The sequence below is a fragment of the Danio aesculapii genome, chromosome 9, assembly GCF_903798145.1.
Source record: "Danio aesculapii chromosome 9, fDanAes4.1, whole genome shotgun sequence".
Classification (NCBI taxonomy): domain Eukaryota; kingdom Metazoa; phylum Chordata; class Actinopteri; order Cypriniformes; family Danionidae; genus Danio; species Danio aesculapii.
Genome location: NC_079443.1, coordinates 44776040 through 44793779, shown reverse-complemented (window position 1 = coordinate 44793779; position 17740 = coordinate 44776040). Strand labels below are relative to the sequence as shown.

Below are 17740 nucleotides of genomic sequence, written 5' to 3'. Positions count from 1 at the left end.
ATTTTGCAGTGTTTGCATAATTTATTAAAATAAAAGTAAAATGGCATTCATTACAAGTTTATTTTAAATAGCACCTAAATAATTTTGCATTGATTTAAAAAAAATTTTGACTTTTTTTTATTTTATTTAATTTTTTTTAAGTTGATTATCTATTTTCCATTCATGTTTTAGCAAATATTTTGCTAAGATTTAAAATATATATAAACATTATTTTCCATTTATATATTAGCAAATTATTTTGCAGTGTTTGCTTGTCCTTTACAGCATAGAATTCATTCAAATAAAGTAAAATAACATTCATTACAAGTTGATAAAAAAGCTGGGCTAAATAGTTTTGCTTTGTTTTTCAGTTGAAGAAAACACTTTTTTTTTTCCATTCATTTCGAGTATTCAAAACAAATTGTATAAATCTCATCTCGTCTCCTCGTGAACCCAATCTTGTGTCTCGTCTCATCTTGCGGAGTAAGCGTCTTGTCACACCCTTACCGTTTAGTATACACTACCTGACTAAAGTCTTGTCGTCGATCTCAATTGTAAGAGCAACAAATAATAACTTGACTTGTAGTTGATCATTTGGAAAAGTGGCAGAAGGTAGATTTTTCTGATGAATCTTCTGTTTAACTGCATCTCAGTCATAACAAATACTGCAGAAGACCTGCACCTTTCCCTTGGTAAAGGAAAGTTCATGGTTTGGGGTTACATTCAATATACGGATGTGCGAGAGATCTGCTGAGTGGATGGCAACTACAACAGCCTGAGGGTATTAAGACATTTGTGCTACCCATTACATTACAAACCACAGGAGAGGGCAAATTCTTCAGCAGGATAGCACTCCTTCGCATACTTCAGCCTCCACATCAAAGTTCTTGAAAGCCAAGAAGGTTAAGGTGTTCCAGGATTGGCCAGCCCAGTCACCAAACATGAACTTTATTGAGTATGCCTGGAGTAAGATGGAGGAGGCATTGAAAATGAGTGCAAAGACTCTGGGAGTCCTGCAAGAACACTTTCTTTGCCATTCCAGATGACTTAAGTTATTTCAGTCATTGCAGAGATGTATGGATGCAGTCCTCCAAGCTCATGGGAGTCATACACAAATATACAAAAATATTATTACATTTATTCGGACATCTTTGTAGTCAAATAACTGTAGTCAATATTTTGGCGAAGTGTTTAGTGGTGACAAATTGGCTGGTCTACGCATTAATTTAGTCTTCAGTGTCTCAGGATCTATTAGAAATCTAATGTTGTTACATAACCATTGTGGGTAACAAAGATCTTTAGTTTAAGTTATGAAAAGTCAGTCTTTATGGTTTGGTTTAATGCATTCTTGTCAAATGAAAGCATAAGTTACTTACCAGCAATCATCTTCAAACTTTTCTTTTAACATCTAGTGGAATAAAAGCTCTCAAAAACATTGGGTTTGAAGACTGGAAAGCCTCATTTTCATTCATGTCACATTAAGTATGCTGTCTAGTCTGACTGAGGTCCATGAAGCTGAGATGATTCACTCTTATTCAGCCTTCAGTTTAGAGAGATCATTTAATGGTGAAAAAAAATGAAGGCCAAGCCTTGTCATGTGAAAATTTGAATGGTTTAGCTTGCTATATTAATGTTTACATAGAAATCTCCAAAGGATTGAAAACATTACAGCCGGCTTCATCATGTCTGTGTCGACGCATCAAAGTTTCCCCTTCAAAAGCCGATTGTAAAAGGTTTCATAATGCTCACTTTTCGACAAGGTTCAAGTGAAAATTAGCAAAGGCAACGACAATTGATGTGAAGCAGCCGCTGTCTGGCAGGAGAGTTGATGGCGCGATTATTAGTCTTGTGAGCAATAAACACATCACAAGTGTGGAATGAATCATGGGACTTCACAGATGGCCTGTTCATTATTCAGCCACATTTCAGCCTCCGCCACATGGAGTATAAACGTATGGATCGAGTGCATCGGACTACATTCAGCTGCAAGAGACACTAATCGAAGGATGATTCATTTCACAAGGAGCCTCTGCTGCTATTGTGTTTGTTATTGAGTGAGAATGCATTAAGAGTAGTTAGGGTTATGGATGACCGTTCATCTTTAATTTTGTTTATTTGGTGGGCTTTATTGTTTGCAACTAGCTTTCCTGTGTCGTCAGTTTTCAATTAGTATGATTGATTTGGATTATATCTAGATGAAGAGATTTAGGTCTTTGTTTCCCAATGTAACTTGATTGTCTGAAGATGCATCACATTGTGTTTGGCAGGACATTACTGTGTGGTTGCTGGGAAATTGTAGCTAGTTGCATATTAGCTTGAGCTTCTATGAGATTCTGTCTGTCAGTTTTATATTCAATTACCTACTTTCTTTTGTGAGTCTCAATATTGAGGAACAAGTTGTAAGCAAGTGTGTTTAATAAGGGCTGCAATATATTGGAAAAATTGTAATATAATTTTTTTTTGTTTTGTTTTTCTGCCATAAATATATTGCGATTATAAATATAATTTCACCAAATAACTTGAATAGCTCTATCTGTAAAGAATTCATTAACTTTGATTGGTTAGGATGATTTTGTAGGTGTCTGAATCATGCATACAATATAATAAACAAATTAGATAGGTAAATGCAACAGAGCAAAAATAACTGTATTTAATAATACTGGATAGTGTTCATTGTATAACCTATTCAATACAGTTAAATGTGCTGTATGTAAGTTTTTGACTCGTCTAAAGCATAAAAATACCATAATATGTTTACAGATATTTAAGAAACATGCTAAGTGAACAATCTAGTTTATCTGAAAAACAATGCTAAAGTCAGATATTCTGCTTTTAAAATGCACGTTGCATGCCGAAACTTTTGTTTTGGTTCTTTTAACCCGCCTAATGCCAGTTTAGGTAATAATATTTCAGCACCCGGGTTGCCTCGATGGAAAACAGCATATTTCATTCCTTCATTCAGAAAGGCTCTTAAAGAAAGCGCTAGTGACCAAAATGCGATCTCCGGTAGACAGTAGCAGTGTCCGAAATGAGACTCAGATTCAGAGTTCCACATGAGGTGGTTATTAATTAGCAAATAATATAAATATTACGAATGTAAAGATTAGTTAAGCTGGTTACATTGTAACCCCGTGTCCTAACAACATGCTACGGGATGAGATTTGCAGTGATAAGCCATTTGGCTGTTTGCACCAGACAAAACACGACAGAAATGTAAATACAGCCATTCAGAAGCATAGAATATGCACTCACTCAGGAAATGCTAAGGTTTATAATCTAATTAATACATATTAAATCTATTTAACATTATTAAATGTACATGCTGAGGCACTATGTCTTTGTTTTGAGTCTAAAGTTTTAAAAGTTCAATTTCAAACGGTTTATTTTATTTTAAGATCTGAGGTAAATCTGCTGCTGCTTTCAGTAGTATGGCAATAAATATCATGTGAAATGGCAGTCAAACTCTCATTGTTAGTATTTAACACTGAATAAAGCACATGATGTATAGCTGAGGTGATCATTGTCAGCTTTCTGTTGTTCAGCTGCAAAAAATAGAAGCCATTTCTAAAATATCAATTCGAGGTGCTGCTTGGGGAAAAAAAACTCCCTTTAATAGGGAAAATAATCCTTCTATCGCGTGTCGTTGCTTTTATGAAGAACACTATTTAAATCAGCCTTTAGGCTCGATCGTTAGACTCACTCCTTTTGGTCCTCAATCTGGCAACCTGCGTTTGTTTTGATCCAGGAATGCAAAACCTATTGGTTATAACTTACATAATGCACCTTTAATCTTTATTATAGTTGTAAATGGTATCATTTCTTAAACTCTCTGGAAGAGCTTGCCTTAAAAACATGTGCAAATAGTAAAAGTTTCACTCTATTTTGGTTGAACTCTGCAGTGACTCCACAAATTTTTTGTGTTCTAAAATGTCTTTTGGTCAGCTGTAAAACTTGCATGTAATGTGATTTTACTATTGCAGATGTGCACATTATAATATCGATGCTGAAAAGATATATTGTGCAGCCTTAGTGTCTTACTGATGCTCCTTTATTTGGGGATTTGAACACATCCCTAAAGTTAACTAGTAATACCAGACTAGCAATGCTTAAACATTTTAGGTAAGAGAAGTTTTTGAAGGGAAAGGGATAATTCTATCATTTACTTATCCTCCATTTGTTCTAAATCTGTTTGAGGTTTTTATTCTGTTGAACACAAAGGAAGGCATACTGAAAAATATCGACTTATTTTGACAGTTGTTTTTTTTCTTCTTACTATGGATGCCTGAAGGCTGATTCGCCCTGCTTTAAATGAAGTCTTGTAATTTCTAATTGACTAGATCCTAATGATTTGAGGGATCTGTTAGGTTTGTATTCAGTGAGCATATCTGTAATGTATTGAGGTCCTACCTTATAGATGAGTAAAAAAACTTTAAAATCTATTCTGAATATGACTTGGAGCCAGTGTAAAGACCTGAGGACAGGTGTGATGTGCTCGCATTTTCTGGTTCTGGTCAGAATCCTGGCAGCAGTATTCTGGATGAGCTGCAACTGTCTTTTTGGGAAGGCCTATTAGGAGTCCATTACAGTAATCCACTCTAATGGTCATACAAGCATGAACAAGTTTCACCAAGAGACTTACCAAAGGCTGTATTTGTATAATCAACAATACTGTAAGAAACGCCTTTCTGCATGCTTAAAACACTCTCAACAGTTGTTACTACTGATAACCAATTGGAAATCCTAGTATCATATTTTTTGTTGAATTGACATTGTTAGTGTGCGTGTCCTTTTAACTTCTAAATTAGATGGCGTGCAACACTTCAATTCTTGGTAGTGGAGTGATTGAATATGTTTCTCCAGTGCATTGCTCTTCACCTGAACTTTCACTCATTGGATGTATTGATTGAATCCTCTAGCTTGTTTTTGATGGCAGATCTTCATCTTGACTTTCTCTAGTCATCCCACAGAGGTGGATGCAGAGTACTCATCCAATCAGAAAGAAAGAGGTCATCATGCTGAGCCCGGGTGCACTTAGGGAATGCTGTTTAGCATCTGACTGAGTTCATGTGTATTAGTGATTCAGACGAGTCTCAGTTGAGGTTTCAGCTTCTCATTTTTTGAATACTGAGTTCTAGCAGTAGAACCTGAAGTTTCTTTATTTTTTTGCTCTCAATATAGAAGTTTTATTGTGTTGTGGATATACTGGAGGTAAGTGGTTATTGATTGTCTGGGTGTGAGTCTGGGTTTCAGTCCTCGCGCTGTTTGTTCGATTTGACAGCCCTGCCAATTTCTCTTCAGAGGAAATGAAATAGGCTGCCGTAGTTTTGAAGTTTGTTCAAATGGTTCAAGCCCTTCATTTGTTTCTTTTTGTTCTTCATCTTCTGCTGCTTTAATAAAAGCTAATGGCATTTCATCATTTCTTTTCCATCAGTCTTTGCAGAGCAGATGGCCGGTCATCTGTGGCAACAGTCTTGCTGTGCACGATTACAGATTTCACATCACGGACAGTCTCCTGCCTGCTCTTCCTCTCATATCTCGACAGAAATTACTAGACTGTCCTTAGGGGAAAGCTTCTATCAACTCTGCGTCAATCATAGATCATCTATAATTCCGTAGTTCCTGTAGTTATAATATATTGAAGCAGTTAAAATGAGGTGAGATGGTTGGAGTTACAGTAAGGGCAGCTCAATTGGGCCGCAGGTGTGAAGAGAGAAGTGCTAAAATGGCTGTTTTGAGCATGTAATCCCTCTGGTTTGCTGGGGAGTGCCACAAAGGGTCACTATGGGATTCGGGCTCTTCAAGTTGGAAGATTTACCTGAGATCTCCCTTGAGAGTCTTTCAGGTTTCACCATGGTTTCACTACTTGCCTCTCAGTGGATTGAAACAACAGGATGATTTTAATGAGTAAATCAGAGTGTAATACAGCAAAGTCTAAGCCTGGATTTGTACCACTGCTTTGTCTGCTGCACAGTAATGCTGTCTGTCTCATTAGGGCAGTTTGATTAATAGGGATTTCCTCCGAAAAGGTATTAGCTTAGAGTCAGAGAACTGTAGTCAATTTCTTCTGGAACTGTAAGCTTTACTGACAGTTGAGTTTAAAGTTTTAGAGACGCTCAGGCTTAGTGATTTAATAATAAAAAAAATAAAAATTGTTTACAAATTTTTTTTGTTTTAAATTATACATTACTGTTTAATCCATTTTGCAGTCTGTACCATTTTTCCCTCAACATTTTTGTTCATTAAACTAATTAAACAACAGTGTGAAAAATGCTGGGTTTCACACGTTGTCCCAACACAAATCGATTAAGTTAACTTCATAATTTTTTACAAATTTAAGTGGATTGAACATAAAACAATTAAAGGCTGATTTATACTTCTGCATCTCCGGCACATCTTTCGCGCAATCGCATAGCCCTCGCTGTGGCTGACGCAGACGCTGACGCGCACCTCTCAAAAAATGTAACTACACATCGCAACGACACGTAGCGCAAGCTCTGTGATCGGTCGACTTGGTACCGGTGACAAGTGTGGGCGGTTCTGAAAGCCGCATGAGCCTGATGGAGTGAGTGTTTACAAGTGTCGAGTCCCGTGAAGGAGCTCAAGATGGAGACTTTGGTTTTGTGTATACCTTAAGATTAAAGTTGTTGCTCGTCTGCCAGTTTCCGCCTCTGATTGAGCAAGTTTTAGCTACTTGTAGCATTCAGAAAAAACAAAATACCTGCGAAGAAACTTGACATAGAGGAACATAAAAACGTACATCTAGAGTTTTGAAAGTGTTATTGCGGAGCAACATGTACAGCATGCAGAAGTATAAATGCACGACTATGCATAAGGCAGTCGCTGTGGGTCACGCCGATCACTCGATGCAGAAGTATAAACCAGCCTTAAGTTTTCCCAAAAAACAATAAGAATTGTGTTTTCTCAACTCATTTTAAATAAGTACTGTATTTTCTGCACCTTAAGGCACACCTGATTATTAGACGCATTACGGGGTTTATTTCTGTACTTAACTCATACATATAAGGCGCACCATATTATAAAGCACATGCTAAAACATAGTCTACACAAAAGGTAACGGAAGCAAGTTTAATGAATTAAGTTGAACTTTATTCTACTGTATAACAATACACTCGCATTATTTTTTTAATCAATCTTATCCCACAAATGCATCAAAGTCCTCATCTTCTGTGTCTGAATTGAACAGCTGGGTAATTTCGCCATCAAACATGCCGGGTTCCCTCTCATCGTTGTCTGAGTCAGTCTCGTTGCCAGGTGGCTGTTCAGCAATGATGCCGGCTTTCGTGAAAGCTCGGACAACAGATAAAAGCAGATACCTTAGACCAGGCATCCACAATTCATTCACATATGGTGGTGTAACTTGCCTGGCGCTGCCTCTCAGTCTTAGTAAAGGTGTGTTCGCCTTCTGTCAGCCATCGCTCCCACGCTGCTCACAACTTCACTTTGAATGCCCCGTTTACACCAATGTCCAGCGGTTGGAGTTCTTTTGTTAATCCTCCCGGGATGATGACAAGCTCCGAATTCATTTGCTTCACTTGGTTTTTCAGAGTAGCGGTTGTTGTTGTTTTGATTGGTTTATTGCCGCCAGTGTACACATTACATCCATGTGTTGGCAGGAAATAGTCTGACAATCAATCAAGCAGAGCACTTACCAAAGTTGCACAACATTTTTACAAATTTTGGAACACAAAGCGCACCGGATTATTAGGCGCACGGCCAATTTTTGAGGAAATTTAAGAGTCTTAGCTACACCTTATAGTGCAGAAAATACAGTAGTTAGAGGATTTAACTGCTTTGTTAAGATTTTTGATAAGTAATTGAGCACAGTGTGTAGGGGATTTATATAAAGAGAGAGAGAAAGAGAGACTGGTGCTGAATGTGTGACCCTGCTTTCTGCTTCCACCCTATCTGAAACGGTCCAGTGATCAGAACACCTTACTGTCACACTTGGCACATGTGGCTCCCTGCCTGCAGGCACCTGTTAAAAGAGTCAGAAATGATCTCATCAGGGCTTTAACATTCAGCCGCACCTCAAGTGCTCAATACTTGATCATCCTGGACACTGTTTTTGATATCCAGTGCTAGTTTCATTTGCAGATGATACAGGCCTCCTCAAGATTTCAGCTACAAGTTTAATTTGATGCCAGAGTGCAGGCTCTCAGGGTTTAATTTAAACCGTGATGTTCATAATCCTGAGCTCCTTGGTGAATAATATGAGGTAGATCATGAAATCAATGGGTGCATGGAGTGTTATAGAGGTTGTCAGGATAAGATGTTACTGATACAGTGAAGGTTGTGCAAATCTCTGGAGCTCAGATGAGCCGCAGATGTGAAGTGGGAAAAGCCACATGTCTGTTCAGAGCGTGTAATCCCTCCTGTTTTCTGTGAGGGCTATAATGGGCGTCTGTAGGTGGGATCACAGCAAGGCCAGGCATGAGGAAGGGTTTGCTAAAGGATTTTAGCCCTTTGGCCTGAAGAGAATTACCTGACATCACCTTGACTAAATCTCTCCACCAAAAGTTTTCTTTCTGTGACTCTAGTCATAGCAGACTTTTTTGGCATTTCTGCCCTAGATATTTGGAAAAGATGCTATAAAAAACATGCAAAAGTGTATCTTAGAAAGCATGTTTTAAAGGCAGAAGGCGCTTATCGCCAGTATTTTGAGTTAATGGTTAACAATTTGAGATTTCACCACAACTGTTTTTAGATCCTCACCTCTAATGCGTTCAGATTGAATTTGTTCAATTGATCATGCGCCTGTCTGTCATGCTGTCTCTCTCTGAACACTAGACTCCTTGGTGAAGATACAAGGTTATGAAATCAATAAGTATTAGTGGAAAGGTGCCGAGAATGAACAAGCAGCTCTACATTTGCACTTTAAAGGTTTTTTTTCTCATATGTGTCTGTTTATTTCCACAGAAAGAGCTGTGCAACATGATCCTGGACTGTTGTGCTCAGCAAAGAACATATGAGAAGTTCTTTGGTCTTCTAGCTGGGGTGAGCAACAACTTTCTGTAAATGTTATGCTGTGTGTTATATCAAGTTAAGATGACCAAAACAAGATGCTTTTATTGCATTTATTTATTGACTAGATGAACATTTTTACCGTTTTTATTATGCTTTTCTGTTAAAATATTAGGTTATTTTGTCTGAACTATTATAATCTTGATAATTAGTTTATATTTAAATTTAATGGAGACCTATTATGCAAAAATCTATTTTTTAAAAGGTTTAATCACAGTTTTTTGCTTACAGTCAGTGAATTTAAGCAACTTCTAATGGTAAAAATGTAGTAATTGCATTTTTTATAGTCACATTTTATAACAAACACACCTTGATTGACATTCGCTCTTTGTGTGTGTCATCTGAGGGGGAAAGACCCGCTCATTAGTGATGATCCCTTCCTCATTAGCATAGGACAGTAGTCTTGTTTTTAACCTGCCACTATGCTGATACATAGGTATTTGTAGCTCTGCCCTCTTTTGAAAACAGTACATCTCATTTGAATTTCAAGTGACAGTCACCATGGTACAATGGCACATTATTATTAAAACAACAAAAAAAAAGAGTTTTAAACATTACTGGTGGGATATTTTGAGATGAAACTTAACATACACACTCTAGGGATGTCAGAGACTTATTTTACATCTTGTAGAAAGGGCCATAATAGGTCCCCTTTTATGTAAAATAAGTTTTATTTGGTGATTGGATAGACGTACAACAATCACAAAATCCAGGATTAATATTCTGATATGCATAAACTTACAAAAACAAACAAGAAAAAATAATAATAATAACTAAAACAAACACCCCAACTCGAGCCTGTAAGTATGCACTACAATGATAATCAAAACAACTTTTAAGTTGCAATACATTGCTTTGGGGAAAAGAATTCCCCATGAAGTGATAGAAGGGCTCCAAATCTTATTAAATTGTCTAAGGTGACCTTTTAAAAGATATCTGGTTCGTTCCAAATGCAGAGTAGATATCAATTCTTCAAGCCATAGTTTAGCAGTTGGAGGACAAAAAATGCTTCAGTACAATAATAATAGTATTTTTGGCTGTTATCAAACAATATGTAAGGTCTTTTTTGTTGTGCACTGCTCAATGAATTTGAATAATCAGAATGTCCTAATATCTGGGTTTATACGGTCATGGAAAACCTGGAAAAGTCATGGAATTTAGTTAAACAAAAATCTGACATTACGATATTTTGTATTTCTGTTATATATATATTACGATGTGAATACAATTTCACCAGATGATTTAACAGGTTTATTTGGATTGATTGGGGGGATTTTGTAGAGGAGTGAATCTCGAATAATATATAACAAATAAATGACAAGCATAGATAAATAAAATATGGCAAAGCGAAAAGTGAATTATAGTTTTCAGGTATTCACTATTCAGGTTCAGATATTGAATAATCAACACTGCATAGTCTTCATTGTATATTATTTAATCTTTATTAAAGTTACAAAAAAATGTCTTGTGGCCGGATGTTTTAAAATTTGAAATATTGAAATGTTCATACAGTCACAGGCCTTAAAGGGACAGTTCACTCAAAGATTAAAATGTACTCACTATTTACTCACACTTCACTTGTTTCAATACTATAGGAGTTATTAAATTATGTTCGTTTTGTGTTCATTAAAAAAAAAGATACCTCATAAATGTTTGGAACAAGTGAAGGGTGTAATGAATATGGTAAGTAATTTTTGGGTGAACTATTTCTTTAAAAATGCATACAGATGATACTTTTACTCCGTTACGATTAAACTCTATCAATATCAACATCCTCTAAGCTATTCTGCCAAATCTCTTCCGAAATTTTGATTCCAATCTCTCGTTCCCATTCTTCTCTGATCAACTTTGCAGTGGGGACAGTAGCTGCAAATAACCTTTCATAAATTAGAGATAACTGATGTTTGTGTCCCCTGAACTGTGTAAGACAATCATCAGCGATTGAGGGCAGGACCTCCTCTAGGGAAACATTATGTGTAAGCAGGTCATAATATGGTCCCCTTTAAAATAAAAATTTTAATTAGCTTGCTAAGATTGTGCAATTAGTATTAGTAGATTTATAAAATAATTATTTCATATTTATTGATTTAATTATATATAAAAAAAAGATTCCAACAGGACGATATTTTGCTCTTTTTACATTAATGAATATTTAACAGATACACACCTCATCTGCAACATTTGTGCACAATTGCAACAGTTGTTTTGTTCCCCTGTCTGATATTTTCATATTTTATGCAGAGGTTTTGCCTGCTGAAGAAAGAGTACATGGAGAGCTTTGAGGCAATCTTCCAGGAGCAGTATGAAACAATCCACCGGCTTGAAACCAACAAACTGCGTAACGTTGCTCGAATCTTTGCTCATCTCCTATACACAGACTCCGTTCCATGGAGTGTAAGTTACTTTTATTGCTGGCTTCTTTACATTCATTGCTTCAACATTTAGATGTGATCCATAAATGCATTCATCCTGCAAACTGTAATTACGATTATACAACACATCAATATGGACTCTAGTATTGATTTCCTAAAGTGGGGATTTATTAAAAAAACTGTTTTCTTTTAGGTCCTTGAGTGCGTTAGAATGAGTGAAGACACAACAACATCCTCCAGTCGAATCTTTGTAAAGATTTTGTTCCAGGAACTTTGCGCTTACATGGGTTTGCCAAAACTGAACGAGAGATTGAAGGACACGTAAGTATTTTCTTAATTTAGTATGCTTTGATTGAACAACAGTAATCAATAAAAAGCTTTATAACGAAGATAATTTCATTTGTTTAATCTTCAGGACTCTTCAGCCATTTTTTGAGGGCCTGTTTCCACGCGATAACCCGAGGAACACAAGATTCGCCATTAATTTCTTCACATCTATCGGCCTTGGAGGACTAACGTAAGTGTCTGTGAATCTTCTCTTTTTGGGTCGGCTTTGTTTATTATGAACTAAAGCTCATCTGAGTTTTTATTTTTATTTTCTTCAGAGATGAGCTGAGGGAACATCTGAAAAACGCTCCTAAGATGATCATGACTCAGAATCAGGAAGTGGAGTCATCAGATTCTTCCTCATCCTCCTCATCCTCTTCAGACTCCTCTTCATCTTCAGATTCCTCTTCTGAAAGTGACAGCAGTGAAAGCGACTCTGATTCGTCCAGCGATTCTGACTCTTCTTCCAGCAGTAACAGCTCTTCAGGTATGATCTTTTTAGGTGAAATTAGTTTGGAATCATTAAGGAAAATGAGTCTTTATGTGGAGTCAGAATCATAATGGATTCATTTGGTTTAAGTAGAAGATATATTTGTAAATGCAATGCTAATTTATGTAGTCTTAATCACTGTATAAAGAGTGTGATTTCTTCTGTAGTCTGTGATATGAAACCACATCTGCTCATAAAAATAACTTATTTTAAACAGTCAACTGATGATATGAAGTGAATTTTGAGTCTCACATGATACTGTAATGTATTTATTCATTATACAAAACAATTTTTGGTCTCACTGTGCTGTCCTGACTAGCTCCAGATTGTAGAGGCAGGGTCCAGATTGTAGGTTTTATTGTTATTATTGCTGAAAGACTAATTCTGATTGTGGAAAAACATTTTTATGGGTGTATCAGAAATATATCGTAGTGATTTGTCTTAAAAATACAAAATAACAATACAATATAAATCATATTGCAATAGAATTATTATAATTTAAAAATTTAAGAGTATTTAATAAAATGTTTGTATATCTACTATTTTTAGTGCAGCATACTATTACAATACCTGCATGTGCATTAATTTTTAAATTACTATCGAAAATATATAATATATAGCAATATAAATAAATACTCACCGGCCACTTTTTTAGGTACACCTGCCCAACTGCTTGTTGATGCAAATTTCTACTCAGTCAATCCCATGGTCGCAACTCAATGCATTTAGGCTTGTAGACATGGCCAAGATGAACTGCTGCTGTTCAAACCGAGCATCAGAATAGGGAAGAAAGGTGATTTAAGTGACTTTGAATGTGGCATGGTTGTTGGTGCCAGACGGGCTGGTCTGAGTATTTCAGAAAAGCACAACCATCTCTAGGGTTTACAGAGAACGGTCTGAAAAAGAGGAAATATCCAGTGAGCGGCAGTTCTGTCAAATGACTTGTTGATGCCAGAGGTCAGAGCAGAATGGCCAGACTGGTTCCAGCTGATAGAAAGGCAACAGTAACGCAAATAACCACTCGTAACAACCAAGGTATGCAGAAAAGAGCATCTCTGAACGCACAACACGTCCAATCTTGAGGCAGATGGGCTACAGCAGCAGAAGACCTCACCGGGTGCCACTACTGTCAGCTAAGAACAGGAAACTGAGGCTACAATTCACACAGGCTCACCAAAATTGGACAATAGAAGATTGGAAAAACGTTGCCTGGTCTGATGAGTCTCAAGTTCTGCTACAACATTCGGATGGTAGGATCAGAATTTGGCATCAACAACATGAAAGCATGGATCGCATTGTATCCACGGTTCAGGCTGGTGGTGATATGGGGGATATTTTCTTGGCACACTTTGGGCCCATTAGTACCAATTGAGCATCATGCCAACACCACTTCCTGCACAGAGTATTGTTGCTGACCATGTCCATCCCTTTATGACCACAGTGTATTATATTGAAATTAATACTGAACATATATATTTATATATGTAATGATTTGTCTTACTATTATTTTTACTATTATTTTTTTATTAAGTTGCAATAAAATTATTATAATCTAAAATATAAACGTATATTTTTTTATGTACTATGTAATTACAATACTATTGTATTTTCTAATTAATTTACAAATGTCAAATCATCTTTTATTTTTAGTGTAAAATAAATATTTCTGTCAGGAATGGCAGGAAACGAATGAAATAGCAGCTTTTAGATTAGGGCTTATTGCACTGCTTATTTTATATTTAAATATCATGCAGCCCTACTTACAATTCCCTTCAGAATTGTTGTCATATCCACGACTAAATGTCCCATTTTTATGGTTCAGATTGGATTAAAAGCCTGGAATTATGAACAGTACAGTGTGTTTGCTAAGTAGACAAAACTCATGTATTGAACCAGAGCATAGAGACCATTCAGTTGTCCAAATATGCAAGCTATGATTTGTGAAAGAAAGTGTAGCCATTGAAACAGTGCCTAATTATTCATGCTGTTGATGTCTGGACTTCAGTTGAGATCCATTTTGTGTTTGTTTTTCTTCCTTAATTATTCTGCCTGTTACGGAGTGTTTCCTCCTCCCTTCCTTATCCTGATGAAGGGTCAATCAACAGTCTGGACATCAGGACAGAGTGTCCACTTTCTAGATCCCATCACACAAATTCACAAAAATCTTGGAAAAATCATGAAATTTTGGAAATAACATGTAAAAAGTGGTATAGTGGTAGGAATATCTTCATCCCAGTCAGGAATTTCTTATGATTAGTTTCATTTGAATTGCGGCATGATGACAAACACCGTCATAAACACTTGCTGTCCCAATCTGCCTACAAATAGACACTTTTACGGCTTCAGTGCTGTGTATAGGCTGATTATAATTAGATTTGAGAACAGGCAGATTCTGACAGGAGTCTGTGAACCACAGCCATTCAAGTGCAATAATTTGTTCTCAAGGCTGTTAATGAAGTTACATTTTTAGAAGAGATGTGATGTGAGGCCTCTCTCATCTCTTCTGCTACCATTTAATGAGCGTTAATTGATGTTTATTGCTGCTTTTCGAGGAAGACACACTTCCAGTACTCCAGCGTTTCCTTAAAAAGTGTTCATTTGCGACCCCATTTAACACCGATTTTTTTTTTCAGACTGTGAATGAGGTAGTGGTTTCATCTCATTCGGATGATTGAAAATACAGTAGGCCATATTTTAGGCTGCAGGTTTACCAAATCGCACAAACTGCTCATTAATACAACTGCAGCGACACTGCACCTGATAATTTAGCAATGCCAAGAAGCCTATATTAATCATAGAATTAATAATGATAGACATTGTCTATCATATGTTGTAAAATCTGACAAAAACTGAAAAGATTTTAACGTTATTACTTTTCAAAACTGGAGGCCCCCATGAGTAATAGAGCGTTCTTTCCATACTGCACATGCGTGAGGTGTGAGCGCTTCAGTCAAAGACACTTTCAGCCAGTGTTGTTGCCAACTAAGCAACTTTTCAGGCCCCGTTAACAGCAGAATTTTTAGATGGAGTTAGATTACTGCGACCACCAGACATACATATATACACATACATACAGTGTTGGGGAGGTTACTTTGGAAATGTAATAGATTACAGACTACAAATGATTATTTAAAATGACTATTTAAAATGTAATATGAAGTGTACCTTTTCAATTACTTTATAAAAGTAAAGTAACTGATTACATCCAATTACTTTTTGATTACTTTTAAGTTTCTAATGGATATTTTTAACTAAATTATTTTCAAGCATTTATACCAAGCAGGTGTGACCTTACAGTAGCTCTGTTTACTGTTAAAATTTCAATATCTTTCATCACTTGAATTAAAACTATATTAATTTAATGTTAAAGTACAGCCACCACAAGACCAGACCATATAACAAATAAATGTTTTCTGGTTACAAAATTTTGCATATTGTATATATATTTACAACTTTTCATTAATAATTTACACTACATAATGTAGTATCATTAGTAACTATCATAGTATACTTTAGCCTTAACTACAGTAAAATATACATATGAAGAGTTTAGATGCAAAAACCTCCATATGCCGCTAAAATGAGCCTTTTTAATAGGCTTCTGTGTGTTTGTTCAGTAATATCACTTTTATGGCAAAGGATAAGTCCTTCTCCTGGTCTTTAAAGTGAAATATCTCAACATAAACAAAGGAGACTGAGAAAAATTCATTTTCGATGGAAATTTTAGACGGCACTTAGAGGTTTTTGCATCTGAACTCTTCATATATAGACCTCCTTTCCCTTAGTCATCTTTCCATCAAGCTAATTTCTCGTGTTAGTCTAATTGGTTGGTGACGTCACTGACCAAACTGAGAGGTGACAGTAACGCACAAAAAAGTTGGTTGTCAACAACCGAAAAACAGATAGAAGAAATCGTCATTCTCGCCACCTTATGGATTTACTTTCATCGGCTAGACACCGGCCCCGTGAATGTCGGTGCCATCACTTATTGAACCGCGATCGGTAAATGTAGCTTGTGTGGATGCTACTGAGTTACCTAACTAATAAATTGCTTCGCTACTAAAAGGCTATCTGATTTATAAAGTAGAGACTCTACCGCCACGCTACTGAGAAATGTAGTTGAACTAGTAGCGTCACTACTTGTAGCGACGCTACTGCCCAACACTGTTAATGTGATAAATTTAGATACACATTTTCTCTTAGTAACAGTACAAAATAAAAGTAACTGTAATTTGTTAAATTACATAACCTCGTAACATGTAACTAGTTACTCCCCAACACTGCGTGTGTGTGTGTGTGTGTATATATATATATATATATATATATATATATATATATATATATATAATGTATGTATTATGTTCCAGAATGAACATCTTTTCCAAATTTGAACACATCACTTTTTTGATTTGATCCTTTAAATAGTAACACAATTCTTTTCTCCCTATTCAGACTCTGACTCCAGGCGCAAGAAGGCCTCAGGCAAGAAAAAGGACAAGAGCAAGAGCAAGAAATCCAGCAAGGCAGCAAACCAGCGATCTCCCCTAGAGGAACGACCCAGCAAGAGACACGAGAACCGCCATCAGGACACCAGCAACGAGGACCGACGTGGATCTGACAAACACCACAGAGATCCTCAGCGGCGCGGACACCAGGACGTGTCGCCTCCTGCTCGACAGAGAGGAGAACCAGAGCGCGTAAGAGGACAGAAAGAACCGCACCGACACACTCAGGACCACCAGGACAGACCGACGGATTCACGCAGGCACAAGGACGACGGCAAAAACTCCCGAGCGGACAAGGACAAAGATAGACGGCGCAGCAGAGAGAAGGAGCCTCTGCGGCGGAGCAGGGACAGGTCAAAGTCACGAGAGAGGAGCCGCAAAGAGATAGACTCCAGGGACTCGTACGGGAACGGCTTAGAGAGGGCAGACAAAGAGAACCGCCATTCTGACAGATACAAAGAGTCCAGGAGGAAAGACGACAGGAGACACCGATAGAAGGTGGAGTTGTTCAGTCCTCATAATTCTGTCCCGATTTTGAGCCTTCACTGTGGGTTTCACCTCTGTGCTTTTTGCTTAGCCTCTGTGTCGTTCTACAGTAAAGCCTCCTAATGTTTTTTTTTGAGCAGACCTTTGGAAGAACTCGTATGTATACACTCTGGTGGTGTAAAAACTGTTCCCAAGACGAATTTAGCAGTTAAACTGGGACGTTTCGTATTTTCTGTATCCTTTGGCCAATTGTATTTTTGCAGTTGCTTTCAAAGTAATTGGGAGAACAGAACGATTAAAGATGACGTTTGATAGAAATTGGAAACGTTCACTGTGCTTATTGAAGGTTGACGGGAATAAAGCTGACTAAGGTAATGAGTAGGGGTGGGAAACTGGAAACACTGGTCCCTGGTGGGTTTGATTACGATTATCATGTCATCGATTCAATTGGAAATCACAGTGCATTGGCAATACTTTGCAATTTTGTATTTTACTTCATGTATATAAGCAGTCAGAACAATTAACAGAACATTCATTTT

At 36.9% G+C, this 17740-nt stretch overlaps 1 protein-coding gene across 1 annotated transcript in view; it reads left to right on the top strand.

The window, feature by feature from the left end:
• cwc22 (CWC22 spliceosome associated protein homolog) overlaps window positions 1-17526 on the top strand; it is a 78363-nt gene extending 60837 nt beyond the window's left edge. Inside the window, exons 16-21 of the mRNA XM_056465833.1 lie at window positions 8917-8994; window positions 11263-11415; window positions 11587-11714; window positions 11809-11910; window positions 11999-12207; window positions 16663-17526. Coding sequence (XP_056321808.1) covers window positions 8917-8994; window positions 11263-11415; window positions 11587-11714; window positions 11809-11910; window positions 11999-12207; window positions 16663-17210 — 1218 coding nt within the window. The 3' untranslated portion in view covers window positions 17211-17526. The remainder of the gene's footprint in view (window positions 1-8916; window positions 8995-11262; window positions 11416-11586; window positions 11715-11808; window positions 11911-11998; window positions 12208-16662) is intronic.
• The last annotated feature ends 214 nt before the right edge of the window (window positions 17527-17740 follow it).